The sequence below is a fragment of the Protopterus annectens genome, chromosome 4.part1 (genome assembly GCF_019279795.1).
Source record: "Protopterus annectens isolate FY-2018-M chromosome 4.part1, PAN1.0, whole genome shotgun sequence".
Classification (NCBI taxonomy): Eukaryota; Metazoa; Chordata; order Ceratodontiformes; family Protopteridae; genus Protopterus; species Protopterus annectens.
Window position 1 is genome coordinate 670758843 of NC_056734.1, and position 22529 is coordinate 670781371.

Consider the following 22529-nt stretch of genomic DNA (forward strand, 5'->3'; position numbering starts at 1 on the left):
CCTTCAGGGATACATTTGACAGCACCTCACCTTGCTACAGCTCATCTGCCAGCCTACTTCTTTAAGAAGATAAACTACTTTTATAAGGTGTTTACAAAAGTAGTTATTTGTGCAGGAGTCCTGGAGATTCCCTGCTTGCTTAGAGTGGAATTTGGTTAGTGGAAATGATTTGAGAGTTATTAGGAAAAAACAGATGAGATAGCTGGTGGATACGATAAAATAAAGATGGAGATGTGAAATTGTTCAATCTCGCCGTTTGTTCTTACACACGGGTTCGGAGCCGATCCTCGGCTCCGAGTCGGCCACATCACTAGCTCGCATCTTCGAGAAAGCTCGAGGCACAGTAATATCCCATGATCCTCCGGTGCTAACCCTCAGATCTAGTTTGCCGCTAGCAGCAGATCACATCGAGAGGCTCGGGCCAGTACAATTTTTACTGTTTTTTCTTGTTAAATATAGATTTTTTTTTATATTCTTAAAATCTTTATCTTAATAATTGATAGCTTCATATATATAGTAGTTGTGTGAACTAGTTTAGGTAGTTTGTTACCTTTAAAATTATTAGCAAGGGCCTTAGGCCGTTTTTTGTCTGTAAGAACTTACAGTATTTAAAAGAAAGTTAACTTTTTCTATTTTATTTTTTCTTTTAAAAATATATATACATATATCTCAGTGTGCTGTGGTGTGTTTTTTGGACATTTATATATATATATATATATATATATATATATATATATATATATATATATATCTCTGATATTGTAGTTAAATATTTTTCTATATAGTGCTGTCTTTTTTTCTAGTACAATGTCAGAAAAGACTGAGTGGATTTAAAAGGTGTCAGTGTGGACAGAAGATGTCCATTACTGACCACCATTCATCCTGCGTCCTACTGTCTTGGCCCTCTCCACTTGCAGGAAGACTGTTCCATCTGTCATTCCTTTAGTGGGAGGGTCATGCTGGAAAGACGCAGGAAGTTGGTGGACAGAGGTTTAATCAAACCTGAGTTTCAAGAGGCCCTGGACAAGGCTGAACAGGTTTCGAAGTCTTCGAAGGGGTCGAAGTCTTCAAGAGTGTCGGAGCCCAAGTCATCGGCTCCGAGCACCTCTTTTCAAATTCGGACACCGGCTCCTATGACTTCGGTGCTGGGTGTCGAGACTTTATCTCTGCACGAGGCTCAGGTCTTGGAGCTGGTATCAGAGGTACCGCCGTCTACTATCCTTCGCTCGGTGACGGCTTCGATCCCTTTGACCCATTCTTCGAGGCCACTTTCCGACTCCGATGTGGACCGAGTGGTACAGAAGCTTATGGAGAACTCGGCTTTGTCAAAATTACTCGAGATTTCGTCCCAGTTGGTTTCGAAACTCGAAGCTATTCCAGTTCCCTCGACACTTCCTCCTCCGAGACCCGTCGAGTCATCGGTGTTAGGAGTCGAAGAACCGATGATTGTAGAGCCCTCGGTGCCGAAGCCTCCAGTAGTGCTATCGGCTCCGTTGACCTCGACTCCTTCGGAACCAGCCGGAGAGTCTCTGAGCCGAACATCTTTCCTGGGTTCCGGGGGGGGTAGTCGAACCGAGATTTCGGTTCCGACTCTTCCTCTCGGTGCCTCGGCTCAGATCATTTCGGATCCGTCCTCGGTGTCGGAGCCTGTGGTTCCGATTCCGGAGAAACGACCTTCTTTGGATCGGGTCGGATCTTCGGGTCGGGGCATTTCGGATCCGTCCTCTGTGTCGGAGCCTGTGGTTCCGATTCCGGAGAAACGACCTTCTTTGGATCGGGTCGGATCTTCGGGTCGGGCACCGGTGCCTTTGACATCATGAGGAAGGTCTTGTCGGATCAGACACTTACTTCATCGGCTTCTTTATCTCTTTCCCCAAAAGGTCCGCGTTCTGCTTCTGTGCCTTCGGTACCTACCAAGCGTCGAGACCCAATGCCTCAGAAGTCCCCACAGGGAGACTCTGGTTCCTCAGATGCATCCCCAGAAGCTCCTACTGAGGATGTTCCGAGGAAACGACTGTGCAAGAGGAGGCACATAGATTCCCCACAGGAATCTCTTACATCTGATACTGATTTAGATGAAACAGAAGGGTCCCCACGGTCCACCTCTGAGGATGTCTCTTGCAGACATTTTGGAAATCCTGAAGCAAAGAGGGGACTGGCAAACCCTTACCCCTTCTGCGGATAAATCGGTTTTACTGAAGGCATTTGGAACTCAACCTTCTACCTCCTGGGTGACTCCTCCCTTTGACGATTTCATGGATCTAGTAGCTCGGAGGGCTTGGGAAACACCTGATACAGTGGAACCAGTCCCGCGTAAACCCAACAAATACATGACAGCTCCCCAAGATAAAGCCTATCTTACAAAAGGAGTTCCCGTAGACACTATGGTGGCGGCGGCCACTAAGAAAGAGATGTCTGAATCATCTTCCTCTGTCCATCCTCCTAATAAGGATTCTAGGACAATGGACAGATATGGGAAGCACATATTTAGTTTGGCGACTTTTTCCATCCGATCGCTCAACTACCTTATGCATTTTACGCGTTTACAAAGAGATCTCATTAAGGAATTAGGAGATACTCTTCAGGGACACACAGATGCTGCTGTCGCTGAGAAAGTGACAGCGCAACTTAACACCCTAAATTCCATAGTCAACTCGTCCATGAGGCTGATTTCATACGCAGCCGAAGGATCGAGTAGAGCGGCAGCTTCAGCGATTGCACTGAGAAGACAATCCTGGTTGCGCTTATGCTCCTTTGCGGAAGCCTTTAAGTCTTCCTTTGCCAATGCCCCCTTTGATGGTGCCTCCCTGTTTGGGCCCAAAGTAAAGGAGACTCTCACGAGGTGTGAACAAGAAGGGAAGACCCTGTCTGCCGTAGGGGTCCGTTTTTCTGTTCCATCTAGACCCTACCCTAAAGGGCAACGAGGAGGAAAGATGTGGTTCCGAAAGACTCAGGGATCTTTTCAACACACCCAAAGTGACGCCCCCTCCAGAGGCAGAGGAGGGGGAAGAAATGGAAGACGCCGCCCAGCCGGCAGAGGGGGTCTGCAAAATCAGGGTGACAGAGAGACCTTCTCTGGAAAACCCTTCCAGCACTCCTGAGTGCAGGCCCAGCTGTCCTACTCTGGAGGCAGTCGGGGGTCGCTTGGCTTTATACCCAGAGGCCTGGCTAAATCTTCCATCAGATTACTAGGTAAAAAGCTTAGTTACCAGAGGCTACAACATTCCCTTCATAAAAATACCACCAAACTCCAAAAAACTCCCAGATGTTCCACCCAGTCTGCGAGACCAAGCAACCATAGAGATAAGAAGGTTGCACGAAAACAGAGTCATCCGACCAGTCCCAGCGGACCAAATAGGATCCGGAACTTACTCAAGGTTCTTTTTAGTTCCAAAGAAAACAGGAGACTGGAGGCCAATTTTAGACCTCAGCAAGTTAAATACCTTTGTAAAAAAGGAAAAGTTCCGGATGGTCACGCTTCAGTCAATCCTCCCTTTTCTGCAAAAGGGCGACTGGATGTGCTCTATAGATCTCAAAGATGCATACTACCATATCAAAATGGCCAGGGCGTCCAGAGATCATTTGAGCTTCCGGCTGGGAGCCAGTCATTTCCAGTTTCGCGCTCTGCCCTTTGGTCTCACCTCAGCCCCCAGGGTGTTCACCAAATGCATGGCAGTAGTAGCGTCTCACTTGAGACTAAAGGGATTCCGGGTGTTTCCTTATCTAGACGACTGGCTCCTTTCCGCCACCACCAAGTGTCGTCTTCTACAAGCCAGGGACTACGCCATCAATCTTTGCTCTTCACTAGGCATAACAGTGAATTTTGGAAAATCTGTCTTATCGCCGTCACAGCGTATCTTATTTATAGGAGCACAGCTAGACACTTCCCTGGCTCAAGTTACTCTCCCCCCATCAAGAGTGTCAGACCTCAGGCACCAAATTTCGCTCCTTCTTCACAACAACAGAGTCTCTGCACGACAAGTATTAAGAGTGCTAATCTTAATGGCAGCATTCCTTCTTGTAGTTCCTTTAGGCAGAATGCACATGAGGATCCTTCAGTGGATGCTATTCGCCCAATGGTCGTATCTACAACTTCCACTGTCTCACGAGATCTTGATCACGAATTATTGAAAGAAGGATCTCTTGTGGTGGATACACAGTCAAGAGCTAACACTAGGACGACCCTTTGTATTACCCAGTCCGGTAGCAACTCTAACCACGGACGCTTCCCTGATAGGGTGGGGGGGGTTCTTTCTGGGACAAACAGTCCAAGGTCAATGGTCCAACATATGGAGTACAATCTGCACATCAGTGTTCTAGAGATGAGGGCAGTGTTTCTAGCATTGCAACACTTTCACAAGTCCTTACCTCGGGGGAACAGTGACAGTTCAGACAGACAACATGTCAGTGGTCTGGTACATAAACAAGCAAGGGGGAACCAGATCTTACCCGTTATGCAGAGAGGCCCTCAGAATTTGGCAATGGGCAAAGTCCACTGGACGCTTTCTGATAGCAATGCACATCCCGGGGATTTCCAACGTAATCGCGGACAGGTTGAGCAGAGCCATCCTGTTCCCTCACGAGTGGTCCCTCAAACGTCAAGTGGTGGAAGAGATCTTCCGCAGATGGGGCCAGCCTTGCTGCGACCTGTTTGCATCCCCTTTGAATGCCAAATGCAGAAGCTATTTTGCCCTGTTACCCCCCCCAGGGGGTGTCCCCAGGGACGCACTGGTATACGATTGGCCCCCGGGTCTCCTTTATGCTTTTCCTCCTGTTCCATTAATTCCCAGGTTTTTGCAGAAAGCCAAACGTCTGGACAGGACCATAATACTGATAGCCCCATTCTGGCCTCGACAAATCTGGTTTCCCTTCCTTCAATCCCATCAAGTGGAGGAACCATGGATTCTGGACCCAGAGCCAGATCTGTTGACACACTCATCGGGAGTTCCTCACACCTTCCTCAAGTCCCTCAAACTGACAGCTTGGCTGCTCCACTTCTCATCTTAGCCAGGTCGGAGTTACTATCTCCTGCAGTACAACAAATTATTGTATCTTCTCACAAACCATCTACAAGAAAATTGTACATCAGCAAATGGAACCGTTTTGTGCACTGGGCCTCCAAACAAGGTATAGATCCATTCGGGGCCTCAGTACACAAGATACTAGATTTACTCACCTCACTTTTTCAAGAAGGAGCATCAACATCCACTATAAGGGTTCAACTGGCCGCTATATCCAATTTTCATACTGGCAGTAAGGATGGTTCTCTTATGTCTCACAGGCTTTGTAAAGCCTTCATGAAAGGTACTTTTCATCTCCATCCCCCTTTTCGTAATCCAATAGCACCTTGGAATCTTAATCTCATGCTGTCACAACTCATGTTGCCCCCTTTTGAACCAGCAACCACAACTCCGTTAAAATTGCTTTCGTGGAAAACACTTTTCCTGGTTGCCATCACTTCAGCCAGAAGAGTTTCAGAGTTACAGGCTCTATCTATCCGACCCCCGTACATGATTTTTCATCCGGATAGAGTAACCTTGCGCACCAATCCATCCTTTCTTCCGAAGGTTTGTTCGATTCAGATCATCAATCAATCTGTTGAACTGCCTACCTTCTTTAAAAATCATTCCAATAAGCTGGAATACACATTGCACAAGTTGGATGTTCACAGACAACTAAGATTTTACTTGCATAGGACAAAAGAGTACAGAAAGTCGGATCAACTATTTGTCTCATATGTTGACCAAAGAAAAGGACAGGCAGTAACGAAGGTTACCTTATCCAAATGGCTCTCAGATTGCATAAATTTCGTATATGATGAATCCAAACAACAACTTCCTTTCAAACCCAGAGCTCATTCTACAAGGGCAATTGCTACCTCTTCAGCCCATACCGCTCGTTTGCCTTTAGATACCATTTGTTCAGCGGCAACTTGGGCAAAACCACATACCTTTATCGCCCACTGCAAGCTAGACAAGAGCTCCAGGGACAGGGCGACGTTTGGTTCCACTGTACTCAGGAATGTTCTCCCTTGAGCCACCCGGGAAAAAGGAGCTAGGGACGCTACCCGTGTGTAAGAACAAACGGCGAGATTGAACAATTTCACATTAAGAAGTTATGTCTTACCATAATGATCCATGTGAATTGTTCATCTCGCCTTTGTTCTTACATTCCCCCCCTCCATCCCCCGTCCCACGGTCTGGGAGAACGGTTTTCGATTAGATTCCTTTTCAGCCTTTTCTAGGTATGGTTGACATGTTATTAACATCAGTAATGGCATCTTTTATCCTCTACCTGGCAGTAGGGTTTCAGACAATTTGTAGTATTTGTTCATAAGTGTTTTAGACACATTTCTAAGAGGGATTCTTCTGGTATAGCAAACTAGATCTGAGGGTTAGCACCGGAGGATCATGGGATATTACTGTGCCTCGAGCTTTCTCGAAGATGCGAGCTAGTGATGCGGCCGACTCAGAGCCGAGGATCGGCTCCGAACCCGTGTGTAAGAACAAAGGCGAGATGAACAATTCACATGGATCGTTATGGTAAGACATAACTTCTTATTTTTAAAATTGGGTAGAAAAAAATAGGATATGTGGGAACAAAGTAAAAGGAATTATTTAAAGGGGCTGACAAAGGTTGAAGTATTGAATAAGGGAAATGTGACAGAACAAGAAGAGGAGCAAAATGGAAAATAAGGGAATATTTGGATGATATACATGAGTTTGGAAAAGTTGCTATTAAGCAACTGTTTTTGATAGCTTCAGGGCACAAAAACTTGTAGCAAAGCAGCTGTAGTAGCAAATATGTAGAAAGGATTGTCAGCAGGTATAGGGAGCATGTGAAAAGAAAAATGAAATCCTGCAGAAGTATTAGAAATATTTTGGAAATTTGTATGCAAATTTGTATAAAGCAGAGAAATGTGGAAACCAAGAAATGGCACAAATGGAACTATTTATGGAAGACATAATGACACCAAGGTTAGATGAAAACAAGCCTCAACAGTTAGTAACTAAAATAGGAAGAGTGAGGGTAAACATTGTGGTGTATAATCAGTCAGCAGAGAAGTCTTCAGAAACGGATGCTATTCCTGTGGAAAAAGGGAAGCGAATCTGGGAGGTTTATTTAATAGTATTTAAAAAAAAAAAGTGGGGGTGGGGCACGAGCATCTTGGAAAAAAAGCTGCGGTGACTGTACTACCCTAAGAGAGTAAAAACCCTTCAGACCCAGATTCATATAGACATATTTTAATTTTAACCATTGTTATAAAGTGTTTATGTACACACACTGGCTAAGAGAATGGCAAACATGTTGCTAAAATTGATAAATATGAATCAGTGTGGTTTTATGGAGGTGGCAAACATTTGTCAACATTAGTTTAGCAATGAAAATCCAGATGGACATCTAATTTATGGTGGATCTTGATGCAGATAAAGCATTCAGTAGAGTTAGCTGGGATTTTGATTTGGACAGTTGACATGTTTGCATTCCCTGGTAAAATAATAGAGCTAATTAGGAGGATATATGAAGGATCAGAAGTAAGAATTAAAGTGGGGGATCCCTCTCCAACATGCTGTGTTTTAATAGAGGAAATCTGTGGTGTCCTCTTTACACTTTGTTTTACATTTAGAGCCATTCGCAAATAAAATAAGGGGCACACATGTTCAAGGATATAGCTATTATGGTAATCATGAAACTTCGCTTTATTTGTTGTTGATGATATTTTCTACTCTATAAATCCAGAAAAGGACATTTTGGTGTAGTAGAATATTCTGAGATGGTTTCAAGCTTTTTCTGGATATACTTTGAACTGGTGGTGTGAAATATTTTGAGTCAGTTTTATGTCATTTTAGGATATACAGTTGGTGAAAGTAAAACAAAGGCTATAGCAGTAAAGTATGTGGCCACGCATAAATTGTATCAGCAATGTCCATAGTTTTGGGGACATTAGATCACATATTTAGGTGTATGGATGAAAAATAGTTCTGTTATGGTAGCTAAGGGTATGTGGGAAAACACTAAACAAAAGATCATGCAAAAACCGAGAAACTGGAGGCTCTTAATTATGGATAGTAAGATCCAAGCACTGAAAATGTTTGTAGGACCTTTTGTTTTATATACAGGTCAGGCATAGTTTTTATCAACAAATAATTGAAGGAATTTATTTGGGTGGGAAGAGGGCAAAGAGGTAAGTTGATCCTCCCCATAGAACAAAGTGGCTCAGGATTGCTTGATTTGAATGGATACTTTAAAGTTACACAGTCAAGGCTCATATACAAAACTAAAGCAGAAGGTTGTAAATCAAAGTGGAAAGGGATAGTGATGAAATGGGGGAAGTTTGAGAAATAGAAAGAGAATGGTTTTGGGTGTAGATCTTTAATGAAAACAACAGCTGTACAAAATATTCATAAAGTTGCTGAAATTACTCTCAAGAACTAAGCCAGCACAGGAATGGAAAAAGATTTTGCTAAAGGGTATGGCTGCAAGTAGAGATATAGAAAATAGGCAATGGATGTTGGAATTTATTAGAGGTCATTGACAAAGGAACAAATGCTATTGGGAGGACATCTTTAGAGAGGGCTGATGCCAAGAAGATATTTGGACTGCAAGTTAGAGACTACTTTCCCAACCAGGGATTGATACCAGCGTATAGACAAAGGAATAGGAGGCTGCTAAGTGAAAGACCAGCTGTGATAGAGTTTTTATTCAAGTCTAGAACAGAAGCTGCTCTTAAGGAGAAAATTAGTACAGCATATAAAATATTGCATGATAACCATAAGAATCCATCAGAGAAGATTAGAAAAGATTGCGAAAAGAGACTGGAATGTCAGTTTTGAAACAATGGAGGGACAACTGTATGACTCCCAAGTATGTGACAGAGTCCAGAAGATTTATGATTCTTGTTTGGAATTGTTTGCATAGGTATATTTCTATATCCCAAGCATACTTTAGAGAAGGTTTCTTCTGGTAGATAGCAAATTGCTGATGGTGTAATGGACAAGAGAGGCAGTAATTTTGAATATTTTTTGGGGAGTGCAATGAATTGCCAGATTTAAAAAATTCCCTACAGAGTACTCTGCTCAAAATGTTGGGGGGGCAAATGGCTGTAATTAAGGAAATTATTCTTTTGCACTGGACACAGGATCCGAATTGCCTATACATAGTAAGGCTTTACTATGTTTAATGCTGTTGGCTGCCAAAAAAGCAATTACTGAAAAATGGAAATCAAAATCTAAGCTATATGTAATTGAATTGTTAAATATTGTAGAGGAGATGAAATAAGTAGAGGTATGATCAACAATACACGTAAAATAATGCTCATGAGGAGGAGTGACGTTTAAGGCAAGGCAGGAATTGAACAATTTAATGTTGGCATAAAAGAAGGAAAACATGTAAAGTATAATGCATAAATATGACAAATGTTAATATTGTTTTATTTGTGCCCATGTCCTAGTTGATAATTTAATAAAAATATTAAAAAAAATTAAAATATGATGTGAAGAAAACAATTGTGTTGCAAGTAATGGTCAGTTAGAGTAGTATAAGGAGCTGCGATCCCTAAAAAGAATAGATTAGTTGCCTATGGAACAGGAACATTCACAAATGCAAAATAAAATGCTTAGACAAATAAACTGCTAATATAGCTTATGAATTCAGATAATGTTATAAATATATCTGTGATTAAGTAGTTCAGGTCAAAATAGGCCCCCAATCCTTCAAAGCATATTTTGAATTTTTTTGTTCACCTTCTTGATTGCAGAGGATGTTACCAAATACACAGGAACATGATTTGAAAATGAAATCTGGTCCATACAGTTGACTAAGTATAACAGATGTGTTGAGTAAAATATAACTTCCTGAAGAAACTTTAAGGATTTTTGGAAGTAGTAGAGATTTTGTCATACCACAGCCACCAGTTACATAATGAAAAGGAAAAGAATTCTAGAGATGATGTGATGCTGACATTTGAAATGCAGTTACTGAAAGGTGTCACAAGGGAAGAATTCCATTATGTCCAAGGCTTAAAGTTCAGAGCTAATAAAATAATGGTCCCTCTTCATTTGTGAAGATTAATGCTCATGAGAATTGTTTGGCAGCCAGCGCAAGAGGACTAAGGCTCTCAGTTGTTAATGAGCTGCTTCATGTAGTCAGGAGTACCTGGACACTTGACAAGACAGTACTCCTAGATCATCCCTGAAAAGGGACACTTGTGTCCATTATGTTTACGTGGTTAACAAATGTATAAACAAACTATATGGGTTATGTGTGGAATGGGAAAGCTCAAACAAAGAGAAACAGATATAGAGGGGATTTTCAGAAAGATTTCACTTCGGCAATACAAAGTTAAAATGTGATGTAGGCTATTGCTGTGTAGGTGTGCATTAGGACCAGCAGAGAACCGGTATTCTGAGACAAGACTGGGCATAGTTGGTTAATGCAGTCACATGACTAACAGCAGTTACAGTACTGAACTGTAGGAGAAGGGTCTTGGCCATTATAAATCAAGTGACCAACATGACAAAAGCAGTAAAGTGGCATCTCTAAGGCTTCACAGGCTGTCTCACATAAAATATGGATAAAAAGTAGGATGTAGTGAATGATGCGCAAGGGAGTGGAACACCAGGGTAGGGGAAAGTGTGGGGTAACTAGGCCTGTCTGACCAGCCCAGAGAAGAGCCCACTCAGACATTTCTGTGGCTGATGTCATGGGTAGGCTGTGCAGCTTGGTCAGGGACAGTTGGTCATGTGACTGTACTAGCCACACCAAGAGACTATCCATGGTACCAGTTCGAGTCCCTCTGCCTGTTAACCTCGAATGCAGCCAGTTTCCGATTTTGATGTATGGTGATCACTGGGGACCCTTCTGAGCCACTCTCAGAAGAAGGGACCTCATCCGCTTTTTTTGAGATGTGGCACCAGGGCCATCAGGAGGCCTTTCAGTTCACCTTTAGCAAAGTATTCTCTGCCCCCAACAGAGATGCAGGAGACTGGACTAGCAACTGCTACTGACCCAGCACAAACTGTGTCATTTGAAAAAGACCTGTGTGCTTGCCACAGCTCCTGTATTTGTACCACAGTCAGGCTCATTTAAATTTTTAAGTTAAAAGCATCTAAAGAGACAGTGTCTACTATGTTTGTCTTCATAACTCCATGTTTATGGCTGCACATTTAAGCATCATGTGATATGCATCACTAGGCAACAGTGTTGCACAAATGAATACTTCACAGGCACAGAGTTGTGGTAATATGAGCTTTGCAGGTTGCATGCATAAATATAATGTGCACCATCCAGTTAGCCTTGAGATAAGCAAGAACAAGGAATAGTATAATGCGTTATGGTAGAAATTCAGAAACGGTCATGCTGAATTCCCTCAGTTTAATAAATGAGCTGTGAAACTGTTTTGGCATGATAAAAGGTAGTGTTGCTAAGGCACATAAAACAGCGTTAATACAAGCACGTCTGGAATAGAAATTCATTGAGGAGTAAATTGTACTTTGATATATATTTAGAGAAGAAAGGAGCATGCCTGGTAATGTATATCTGTGCTATACTTGAGCATCTATGACTGATAGCAGAAACAGTGACAGTAGGGAGACTAGTAGTTGAGTGGTGAGGTGAAGTAGCTGAAGGACATGACGGGTACTTGCCCAGTTGCTAGAGGCTGACAGTGGCGGGGAGCAAAGCACAAGACCTGAGAGATGCACATCCAGTTGGAAGAATACACTTTAGCCTGTCTGCACAGACTGCAAGACATGCTAATGGAAGCACAGTGGCCCCTCTCCAGATGCCATGACATGGATTTGTGTATACAGGAAAGGGAAAGGCATATGATGTGCAGAGCACTACTAGCCATCAGCATAAAGATGCAAGAAGGTTGCCAGTGATAACATGGCCATTGTTGTCAGCATGGAGCAGAGGTTGGAGTTGTCACAGCATAACATCTGACAGGTTTATGGTCAAAAAATGGAAGGAGGGGAGTACATACTGTGACTTGTGGACATCCCCACACGCATTGACCAACGTTTCTAATGCACAGGTGTATACATCTTGTCATGGGCCAAAGAAAGCAGCAATGTCTGAAAAATTTCACCATGTTGGAGACTGGGGTATTACTGCAGGCTCTGTACATACGTGGTATGTGCAACTTGGACAAAGGGAAAATATGCAAGACATCCAGGAGCCAGGTTTGGCAGGGAGTGGTGAAAGCCTTTAGTGCTGTGGACAGCCATAGTCAGATGCTAAACATGTCATCTCCACCCGCTATTCTGGAAGATGTGATCCTTGACTCCCCCCAGTCCTGATGCCCACCTGAGTGGCTACATCATTCACCTTCCATGACTCTTAGCCTATCCAGTAGTGTTCCTGTCACATCTCACTTTGCCCACAGTACCTGAGCATATGATGAATGTGCCCTGCCCCCTCTGAATTGAGTGGGTAAAATCAGTTGCACCAAGGGATCACTGATATGCAACTTGTGAATACCATGGCACAACACAGCATTAGGGACAAATTTTCCACAGGAGGTAAACTGCTTACATAGACCTAACACCAAGCGATGGAAGTGTTCTGACACCCCTGTCTGGGGTGGGTGAGTAGACCTCTCATACCTTGTGGTGGCTTGTATGTAGAAAATGTGCTGGTGATGACTATCCAACTGTAGGGGATGCACCAAGTTAGTAATTTCAGGCTAATTTGTATGTTGTACACTGACCTGCATGTGAAAAGTGCTTTTTCAGTACAACACATTGCATTTGTGCTGTCTGGGTATGTTGGGGTTGCAGCTGTAGTGCCATGCACCACAAGGTATGCACAAGTCCATATGCTGTTCATAGAACTGTCATTACCAGTGTGTGTGTGTCGGGTTGGGTTAGTGCAGGATAGGTTTCAGCACTGCCACGAGTTTATCTTTATGCTTTCACTAATTCCACTGGTGGGTGGTCCAGCACAACAGGACAGACGAGCTTGAAGTCAGTAGATCAGCTGTGACCGACGGTGATGGCAGCATGCACATGACACAGATGACATTTGTCTGCAACATTAACATCAGAGGGCTCCGCACATCTCACAAATATGATGCGACAGTGGTGGAACAAGCTGTGCTTCCATTTTCACCTGTGTTTTGCACTGAACATCCAGTGTGTAAGACCTACCTGAGCTATGTAAGAGTCGCTACCATAGATGGCATCCATTTTCTGCGCTGTTTGTGATGTGAGTGCAGTTACTGTTGGGGATAGGTTTATTACTGCCATGACTCCCAATCTTCATTTCAGTCAGCGGATACATGTTAGTGATCCAGCCGCAGAGAGCTGCTGTTACCTGTCACGTTGTCCCACCCTACCTCTGCATTTCATGACTGTGCCTTGCCCTCCCTCTCAACTGTGTGGTAAGTTCTGATGCACATGTCAGCTTAGGACACTGTAATACATATCCCAGCTGTGGTAATGCATGCATCAGTTTTATTCTTTTTCTTTTTATCCTGACCCTAGGTTGTGGACCAGAAAAATGCCTATTTGCCAGTGCCACAGTGTATTGCTTTTTCCTCTACCTTGAATGGGGTGCCACTGCAGCCATTTCCTACAAAGAGTCTGCACTAGCCCCTCAATTGCTACTGCAAAAGCTCTCTTGAGCAATACTGCAATGTTCTCATATTTTATGTGCTTTGGTAGTACTATATTGTGTAGCATGAAGCATGCCACAAGTGGATACTTTGGTGCACCATCAAATGTATCCAAGCAGTGGAGGCATCCGTTTAGGAGACTAAGCACACTAAGACAACATTCCATGTCTACAAATGTGTGGTACTGTATACTGTCTCAGCCAAGGCATGAGGTCTTCTGATGGCCGTTTCATCGTCCACAATTCCAAGGTATACCCATTATCATATGCTGCACACAACAGTGGACACCATTATATGTGGTGTGGTGTCTGATTGAATCAAAATCATATAGCCTGGCCTATGTTCCTAGCAATGTGTGTCTACCAACTAGATGACCGTTTGGACAGTTAGCCTGTATGAAATGCTGGTAGAAGTTGCATGCGTGCCAGATGTGGGAATTGTGAGAACTGTATGGATGGTCCACAAGCATATTGTATCCAATACACTGTACAGCGCACATCAGCAGGCAGTTGACACAGTGGAAACCCTTTTGGTTCAGGTACAAGGCACCATGTAGAGTAGGTGAAGCCTTGATAGTAGTGTAGTGGCCCCCAGAGCTGCAGGAAATGGGCGATGTAAAATACTCACATTTTGTCGGTTCCATCTTTCTGTCCATGGAAGTCGTATATGCTTTTCTACTTGCTGCAGCATCTTGTCAAGGCACCGATGTAGGATTCATGAGGCTAATGCCTGCGAAATTCCTACCATGTCACCTGTAGGATGTTGAAAGTTCCTCATAGCAGAGATGGTTAATGCTCAGCAAACCTTTTTGTCCATAGGGTAAGTAGTCCATGCATCTTCTTGGTTACGCGGGCACGTGCGTGTGTGAGATGCATGTACTAACTCCCTTAATGATGTTCCTTTCCACATCTTAGCATTCAAACTCTGTCATGTGGTCCTGGGTAATACATGCAATGGATTAACTGTTGGTCTTCAAGACGTGCCTTTTCACATAACTGCTGAGCTGCAGAACTCAAGTATTTGATTGAGAAAATAATTTTGAAGTTGAGAAGGGGCAGCTTCAGTCTCACCATTGCGGAGGTATGTAGTAGAAAATTTTTTTTTTTTTTTATAGAGTTAGAGTACTGTCATTTAAAAATTATCCCAAAATGTCAGAAAGAAGAGCAGATTCTTGTTTTTCCAAGTGAAGGGTCCCATACACTTGGTGAATAGGGTCTGTATCACCAGATCGAATGTTAAGGTTATCCAACACCTAAATATCGAACTGGTAAAACCGAAACTGAAAACCCTGAACAGCACAGGGAAAGACTTTCATTGGCCAAAAAAAAAAAATTTAAACTCAAACGAAGTGGGGGGCTGTGCCCCCCCCCCAAAAACTAAATATCCCAATTCCGAGATTGCTCTACAGTAGACAAAATAGCAAAATCTGGCTAACGGCCAAGAGAAATTTTTCCCTGCGTTAAATCGGCTGTTCACGGTTTTCTGCTTTCGGTCATACCTGTTCGATGTTTAAGGTGTTCAATAACCTAAACATTTGATCTGGTGATATAGACCCAGTGCTTAGGAGTCTTACTAGACTTTCTTAATGTAGAGTTAGTAATGTGTGCACCTCTGCCAGTTCTCACTTTGAGTAAAATAAATAACTCAAGGATGGACAGGGTTAATTCAAATGACCAGAGTCAGCTGTATGCTTAAATTGTAGTAATTGATAGGCATAATAAGGAAGTGCCCCCTCCATTGCCTGTTTCATTTGTGCTTGAAAGGCAAATGTTAAGACTACAGTAGTTAACATAGAAAGGTATCAGTGGGGAGTAAACCTTGGATCATCATGCTTTATAGGAATTTGGAAAGTTATAAAAAAGACTTTCTATCTCTGAGGGAAGATTCCTGCAGCTGTATTGCAGTAATTCAGGTTTCTGCTCTTCACTGCCAGTCACCATTGTACTGTTTGTTCATAGTTAAAGGTCTCCGTATACAGGGGTTATGCACTTTTCCACTGTCCTGCTTTTACTTTATAATTTTGTTTGTGTAAAAAAGCAGTTTCCCTGCACTGGTTCTTCAGCTGTCGTCACTTGAAACTGTGAGCCACTTGACAGCTTTAAAAAGTATGAGTCCTGTTATTTCTTGTTATTGGTAACTTTTTTTGAATGTTTTGACTATTTTTAGCCCTGAAACATATTACCTCACAGTTTTCCATCATTTGAGGAAATTGCATTTAAGTTTTGTAAAGTTAGTGAAGGGCAGTGCAGTCCCTTCATGAGATAGTAGGTAAATGCCCCTGTTAATGCACATTGACTTGGTTACCTTCCAGAATGCATAAGTGTACAGTTGAATCAGAAGGAAACACCAGAAGAGGTTGAGGTACACTTGAAGTATCTACTATGCAGCACATGTTTAACTGGATTTTTTCATTGGATGGCAGCAAATCATTGCAGATTCCTAGCAGACATGCAAAGGGGAGGAGGTAACATGCAAGTGTTTGCATTAGACAAATATGGGTAACTGAAAGGAGATGGAGGCCAGCAGTGATGATTATTTTAATTAATAAATTTGGACAGGCCACTAGTCATAAGTACCCCTTGTCAAGGACAGCCAAAGCACTGTTTGATTAACTGGCTTTCTTAAGGTCATAGTTTTCAAGTGGAGACTGAGGGATGTGAACCAAGGTTTAACAGGCGACTCTCATCATCACCCTTCTAGTTTAAACCGTGTGTAATAAAATAACAGACTAGTTGGTAACTTGTCCATCCTTACCTGTAAGTCATTGGTCAGTGAAATTAATCATGAAAAAAATATTTTGTAAAGCAGCCCATCACTGAGGCTATTAAATATATTCTGTCAGAGTAGTTTGGTCAATGATGGCAAAGGCATGGTTGGTGTATGAAGAGCAGCAATTATAAGAATTGAATAATGTTTAGTCAGGTCATGCTGTTCTGCTTGCATCACTTTTTTGTTTTCTTTCCTAGGTACCTTTGGCCGCATTTTCCTTGGAATTCTTATAGATGAAAAGGACCCCAGCAAAGAAAAGAAGGTTTTTGTGAAAACAGTCAAAGGTGAGAAAGATATCCCTGAGCATTTTAAGCAGTCTTGCACTTTTTTTTATTAATGATGTCTTGGTCACAGTATCCTGCTCTGAGAGCATTGTAAGAAACATGTCATGCTGTTGGCTTTAACAGGTTCAGAACAGTTTAATGCTCCTGGCCATTGTGTTATCAGTTGAACACCTTGTTTCAGGTGTTCTTTAATGTTGTAATTTTTCATTCCATAGGTGTTGACAACATCTGCAGCATGGTAGGTAATGGTGCTGAGCATCCTTTTGCACAGGGGTAATACAGGGTAGTGACCATTGAAGAGTAGTTGGCTGATGGAGATGCACTTTTGTGCTTGTGTGGTCTGACTGCTTGGAGGCAAGGCACTGCATTGATTAGGATATGTACCACCATGATCCAGAAAGTACTGAAAATAAAATACACTCCCTAAGTACTAAAAGGAAGTGAATGAGTCTGGGCAGCCACTCACTTTACTTTAATTCTGATGTATTTTCCACCCAGACAACACAAGAGTAATTAGTACACATTAAGCACATTAGAAAAGCTGGGACTCTTAAAGTAACGTCTCAGTCTGATTATTTCAGAAATAGTGTATTTGCATCCAGGCAAGCATCCGTATTATATTCAGCTAATTTCTTTCTTGCATCACCATTATAAGTGAAATGACACAAACGTTTCATGTTTTTAGTCAACTTTATTGAGTGAAAAATCAGCTATATTAAATTGTGATCTTAATGTAGGAGATGTTCTTCGTGTTTCACTGTTGCAGTCATTACACTTGGGTTATCCTGCTGGCAGGCTACCCTCAGTCGGCCTGAATTCCAAAGTCTAGGTCTGGCGTCGGTTGCTGTCGCCTCTTCCCTGACATCAGTGCACCAGGGGTATAAAAGAGGCAGCCGACGCCATTTTCTGCAGTCTTTCTTGCCGCGCGGTGCCCGAAGCATAAGCAGCTCGCAAGTGCCGGTCGGCTGACTCCTGAGATTTTCGTGCTCGAGTTTCAGATCCGAAGTCTTCATTAAAAGCTAAGTACCCCGTTGGGGAAACTTTTTTCTTGCTCCAGACCGATGTCAGAAAAAGTTAATTGTATTTCTTGTGGGAAGCAAATGCCTCATAAGGATTTTCATTCTTACTGTATTCCTTGCCTAGGCCCTGACCACGACGTTGCTAGTTGTCGGTTTTGTGCTAGATTTAACCAATGCACTATTAAGCATTGGTACGATTTTGCATTTCACTATTCTGGTAGAAGATTTAATTATACAATATCCTTGGGTAGCCTTCCGACTACCGGAATTCACAAGAAATGCAAAGAAAAAGAAAGACAGGCATCCGAGGTCCAAAACCAACGAGGCTTCTTCTAAGCCAATCGCCGGTTCTCAGTGAGGTGCCTTCGAAGCCCCTGACACCCGCTACTTTAGACCCGCAGGCCACTACCGACTCCCACGTGGAGTTGACTAGGCTGCTGGAAGCTCAAGGTATTGGGCCTTCGTAGACTATTCCCTCAGATGGGTCCGGAGCCGCTGAGCAGGCATCGGCTTCTGAGGGTGTTTTCAGACCTACTCAGTTGTACATTAAAACTACTTCAGCTTCAAAGGCTAAAGCACCTTTAAAGACAAAGAAACAAGTACAACAACCTCATGGACAGGCCTCCATGCCCAAAAAACAGATGCTCAAAATGAACGAAGACCTAATTACTTTGATCAGGGGTTCCCATCCCTCTCCAGATAAAAGGCCTAGGCAAAAGACAGAATATAAGTCTTCAGATCAGGTTTCCATTTCATCTGATTCCTCTTCTGATCAGGAATACTCTCTTCCTCCCTATGAGGATTCTGATGCTAAAAAATCTATCCCTTCAACCTCCCCTCCTGAGCATTACTCTTTTGGGGAAACTTTGCATACCATGTGGGAGCATTTCTACTGGGAGAGCCAAGATTTTTCAGAATCTAAGAAAAGGCTCAGAGACTTCCTGTTACTACCACAACACAGGCCCCTAGCTATTCCACCTGTGTTAGACATTGTAGATGATTTATTTTCAGAGTCCAGTCTGACCCCTGACTCTCTACCTCCAGCTCCTGCTAAGCCGGACAGGTACTATATGGTTCCTGACTCCCATAAATTCCTTTTCAAAAACCCTGCTGCTGACCCAGAAACTATCTCTTAGGGTCCCAAAGGGGTCAAGGCTTCCACCACAAAGAACCCTACCCCCTCTGACAGGGACTCTAGGGCACTGGACAGATGGGGAAAAAAGATTTACACTTCTGCAACCTTGGCTGTATAAGGGCTTTAAATTGTCAGTTTCATATGCTCAAATATCAGCAATATATTATGTCACTGCTTAAACAGAAAATGTTGATAAATTCTGAATGTGCAGAAAACAAAAAAATGCAGGATTTATTGCATGCAGCTGAACAAGTTGGAAAGCATACTTTGTAATGTGGTTTTGATTCTTTGGAGGCCTCCTGCAGGGCCGCTGTTATGGGTTCTGTCATCAGGAGGCATGCTTGATTAAAGGAACAAAATCTGCCTGATCATGTCAAAGCTAAATTATTAGACGCTCCATTACAGCATGATACCTTGTTTGGTATTAAAGCAGAAGAGGTGTTAAAGAAAATGGAGGACAAGGCTAAATCTATGCAAATGGTTAAAGATTTCTTACAGGTACAGCCTCCAACATTTAGCAGACACTGGCCTACAAAGAATTGGTCCTTTCCAGTGTCAGACAGACCTAAGAGGGGCAGATACAGACGCCCAAGAGGCAGATCCCAGCCCCAAGGTTCGTACAGGTCTAAACAATGGGGTGCTTCTAACTCCAAAAGTGGAGAAGACAAATCACAGCCTTACTGGAAACAGAACCAATGACTTCCCCCTGCCTGCACCAAGCACTTATCTTCTGGCTAGGGGGAAAACTAGCACTTTTTTCACAAAATTGGCACATAACACAGGACAAATGGATCCTAGACATAGTGTTGCAAGGCTACAAATTTCACTTCCATACCCTGCCAAGGGCAAATTGTTGGCCAGACCTGCCAAAACATCAATGGGCAGAGGCACAAAAGCAAGTCTTATCCCTCATGGGCATGAGGGCCATTCAACTAGTACCAGAGCAAGAGCAGGGGCGAGGATTTTATTCAAGACTGTTCTTGGTACCAAGAAAGGATAACACCTGGAGATCAATACTGGACCTATCTATTCTAAACACATATCTGGATATACCAAAATTCAAAATGTTGACTGTACAGCAACTTCTGCCTATGCTGGGCAAGAAGGCTTGTCTTGTGACTTTAGACCTAAAAGAGGCATACCTGCATGTCCGAATCAGACAAACATGCAGAAGATACCTCAGATTCAAAGCTGGCTCAGTGCACTACCAATTCTCTGCACTGCCCTTTGGCTTGTGTACTGCACCCAGGGTCTTCACAAAATGCCTGGCACCAGTAATTGCATTCTGCAGACAAAGAGGAATACAAATATATTCTTACTTGGACGACTGCCTCATTCAAGCAGAGAACAAGGACATTCTACTACAGCATCTGGCGTTTGTAAAGAGATTTCTAACAGGCCTAGGGTACACAGTCAACGAAAAGAAATCAAAGCTAGTACCCTCTCAAGAGATAATATTCCTGGGTGCAAGCTTAAATACAACTGCCCAGATGGCTTATCTCATGCCAGACAAAGGCAACTGACTACCTATTTCAACCAGTTGGCAACAAAGGCCCAGTTATCTGCAAGAAAAATTCTGCAGGCTTTGGGCTTCATGGCATCCTGCATTCTACTAATTCCATATGCGAGACTGCATATGAGGAAACTTCAGTAGTACCTAAAAAGTGTTTGGACTCAACATTGCCACAGCCTGGAAACAATAATTACCCTCACTGCAACAGGAGCTTCTATGGTGGGCGAAGGCTTGTCACCAGAACAAGGGACAGCCATTCACTTTACCCCCAGCCAGGCAGACCTTAACACCGGATGCATCAGATTATGCCTGGGGGGCCCACATGGCAGGAAGATGTAGTCAAAGCACGTGGTCCGCAAACCAAATGCATCTACATATCAATCAAAAAGAGATGCTAGCTGTTCAGAATGCCTTGACAGCCTTCAAGGACCTACTTAATCCGGGACAACTACTGATAAAGACAGACAACACCACGGTCATGTGGTATATAAACAAGCAGGGAGGCACTCATTCTTACCCCCTTTGCAGACTAGCCATGACTTTGTGGGACACAGCATTGACTTACCAAGTACGTCTGCAGGCACAATTCCTGCCAGGAAAGATAAATACTCTGGCAGAAGAACTAAGCAGAAACCTCATGGATCCCCACAAGTGGAAATTGGATCCACAAGTCTTCAGCATGATAACAAGGAAATGGGGATGCCCGGATATAGATCTATTTGCCTCTCCTCACAACTACCAACTAAAAAGATTCTGCACAAGGACTTATCACAGACAAGCATGGAAAGCGGGCGCCCTATCTTTCAGCTGGAAAAGCTTAGCAGTATATGCCTTTCCCCCACTGCCTCTCCTCCCCAAGGTACTCCTAAAGGTCAGACAAGAGAAGCCAAAGATGATACTGATTGCCCCAGACAAGAGAAGCCAAAGATGATACTGATTGCCCCAGACTGGCCCCGCCAGAACCAGAACTGAACAGAACCAAAACTTTCAGAAAGACAGAACAACTACTAGTGGCCAATCTTAAGGAACTTGTTGCAATGCCCAGCTTGGACCTTGCCTCAAATACCTCATCTAAAACAATGTATGTATATTATATATTTTTTACCCAATACAGGGGCAAACCTTCCCTTTCAACTTTCACTGACTTCTTTTAGAACTCTATCACTTAGCTCTTTCAGGGTAACCTCTGTTCAAGAACATTTTTTTCAAGTTTTTTTAAAATAAATACGTATCATGTGATCACTACAAGCACACAAACCTTTTTATAATAATTCATACTTTTTCTTTTCTCTTGTGTGTGTGGGGTGCTAACTTAGATAGAAGACAACCTTGAGTTCTTTTTTCTGAAAATTCTGACACAAATTGTTTTAAAACCATGTTATCTGTTGACATCAATTTCAGTTTCATGGTGTGTCAGTAGTGAAATCATGCGTGTAAAAATACTGTGTAACCATTTTTAGGTACCATTTGCCAACAACAAACTTCTCTTCTTCGTCCTGCATAAAATTGTTTGCATCAATTCAGAAATCCATATAACCTGCACTACTGACTAATGACACTAAAGTATGTTTGTGGTGGGGCACGTTGCTTTGTAATAATAATGTTGGCATAAGTAAATGCATAGAAGGGCAGATCCCCACACCTTTAGTTTTGTCTAAATACTCGCCCTGAAAGAATATAAAATTGTTCTTAAGGACAATAATTATGTGTATAATAATAGTTGTGAACTCATTGTGTGTGAGGTGTTAGAATAAATGAGAGTTTCTCATCACTCACTCATGCCTACATGTTGTTTTCAACTTAGAGTAAATCAATCAGTCCCAAGTAAGCAAACAAGGTCTTCAAAATGACATGATTCATCTAAGTTTCTTAAGAAATGCCCTTAAGCTCTTGGCCAATTCTGTTGTGACACATTTTTTTTTTTCTGTCAATATATATACTTGGCCAAAGGTGACCTGACCGAACCTTCGGGTGACCAAAATATGGGGTATTTCATCTTTAGAACCATTTTGGAAATATTTGAAAGTACTCATGTCAATAACTCCATGCATTAATAAGTCGAAAAAAACATGTCAATAATTCAACCATGACGTATTAATTTCATAAAGGATTTAATGGTGTATTAGGCAATATTAGTAATTTATTTCAAAGCATTTTTCCTTTAGTATTGGTTACGAATATGTCATTTAGTATT

At 42.6% G+C, this 22529-nt stretch overlaps 1 protein-coding gene across 1 annotated transcript in view; it reads left to right on the forward strand.

Annotated features, from left to right (window-relative positions):
* Positions 1-22529, forward strand: part of RYK (receptor like tyrosine kinase) — a 1434429-nt gene that overhangs the window by 1103229 nt on the left and 308671 nt on the right. The window contains exon 10 of the mRNA XM_044070454.1: positions 16582-16668. Within this exon, the coding sequence (XP_043926389.1) occupies positions 16582-16668 (87 nt within the window). The remainder of the gene's footprint in view (positions 1-16581; positions 16669-22529) is intronic.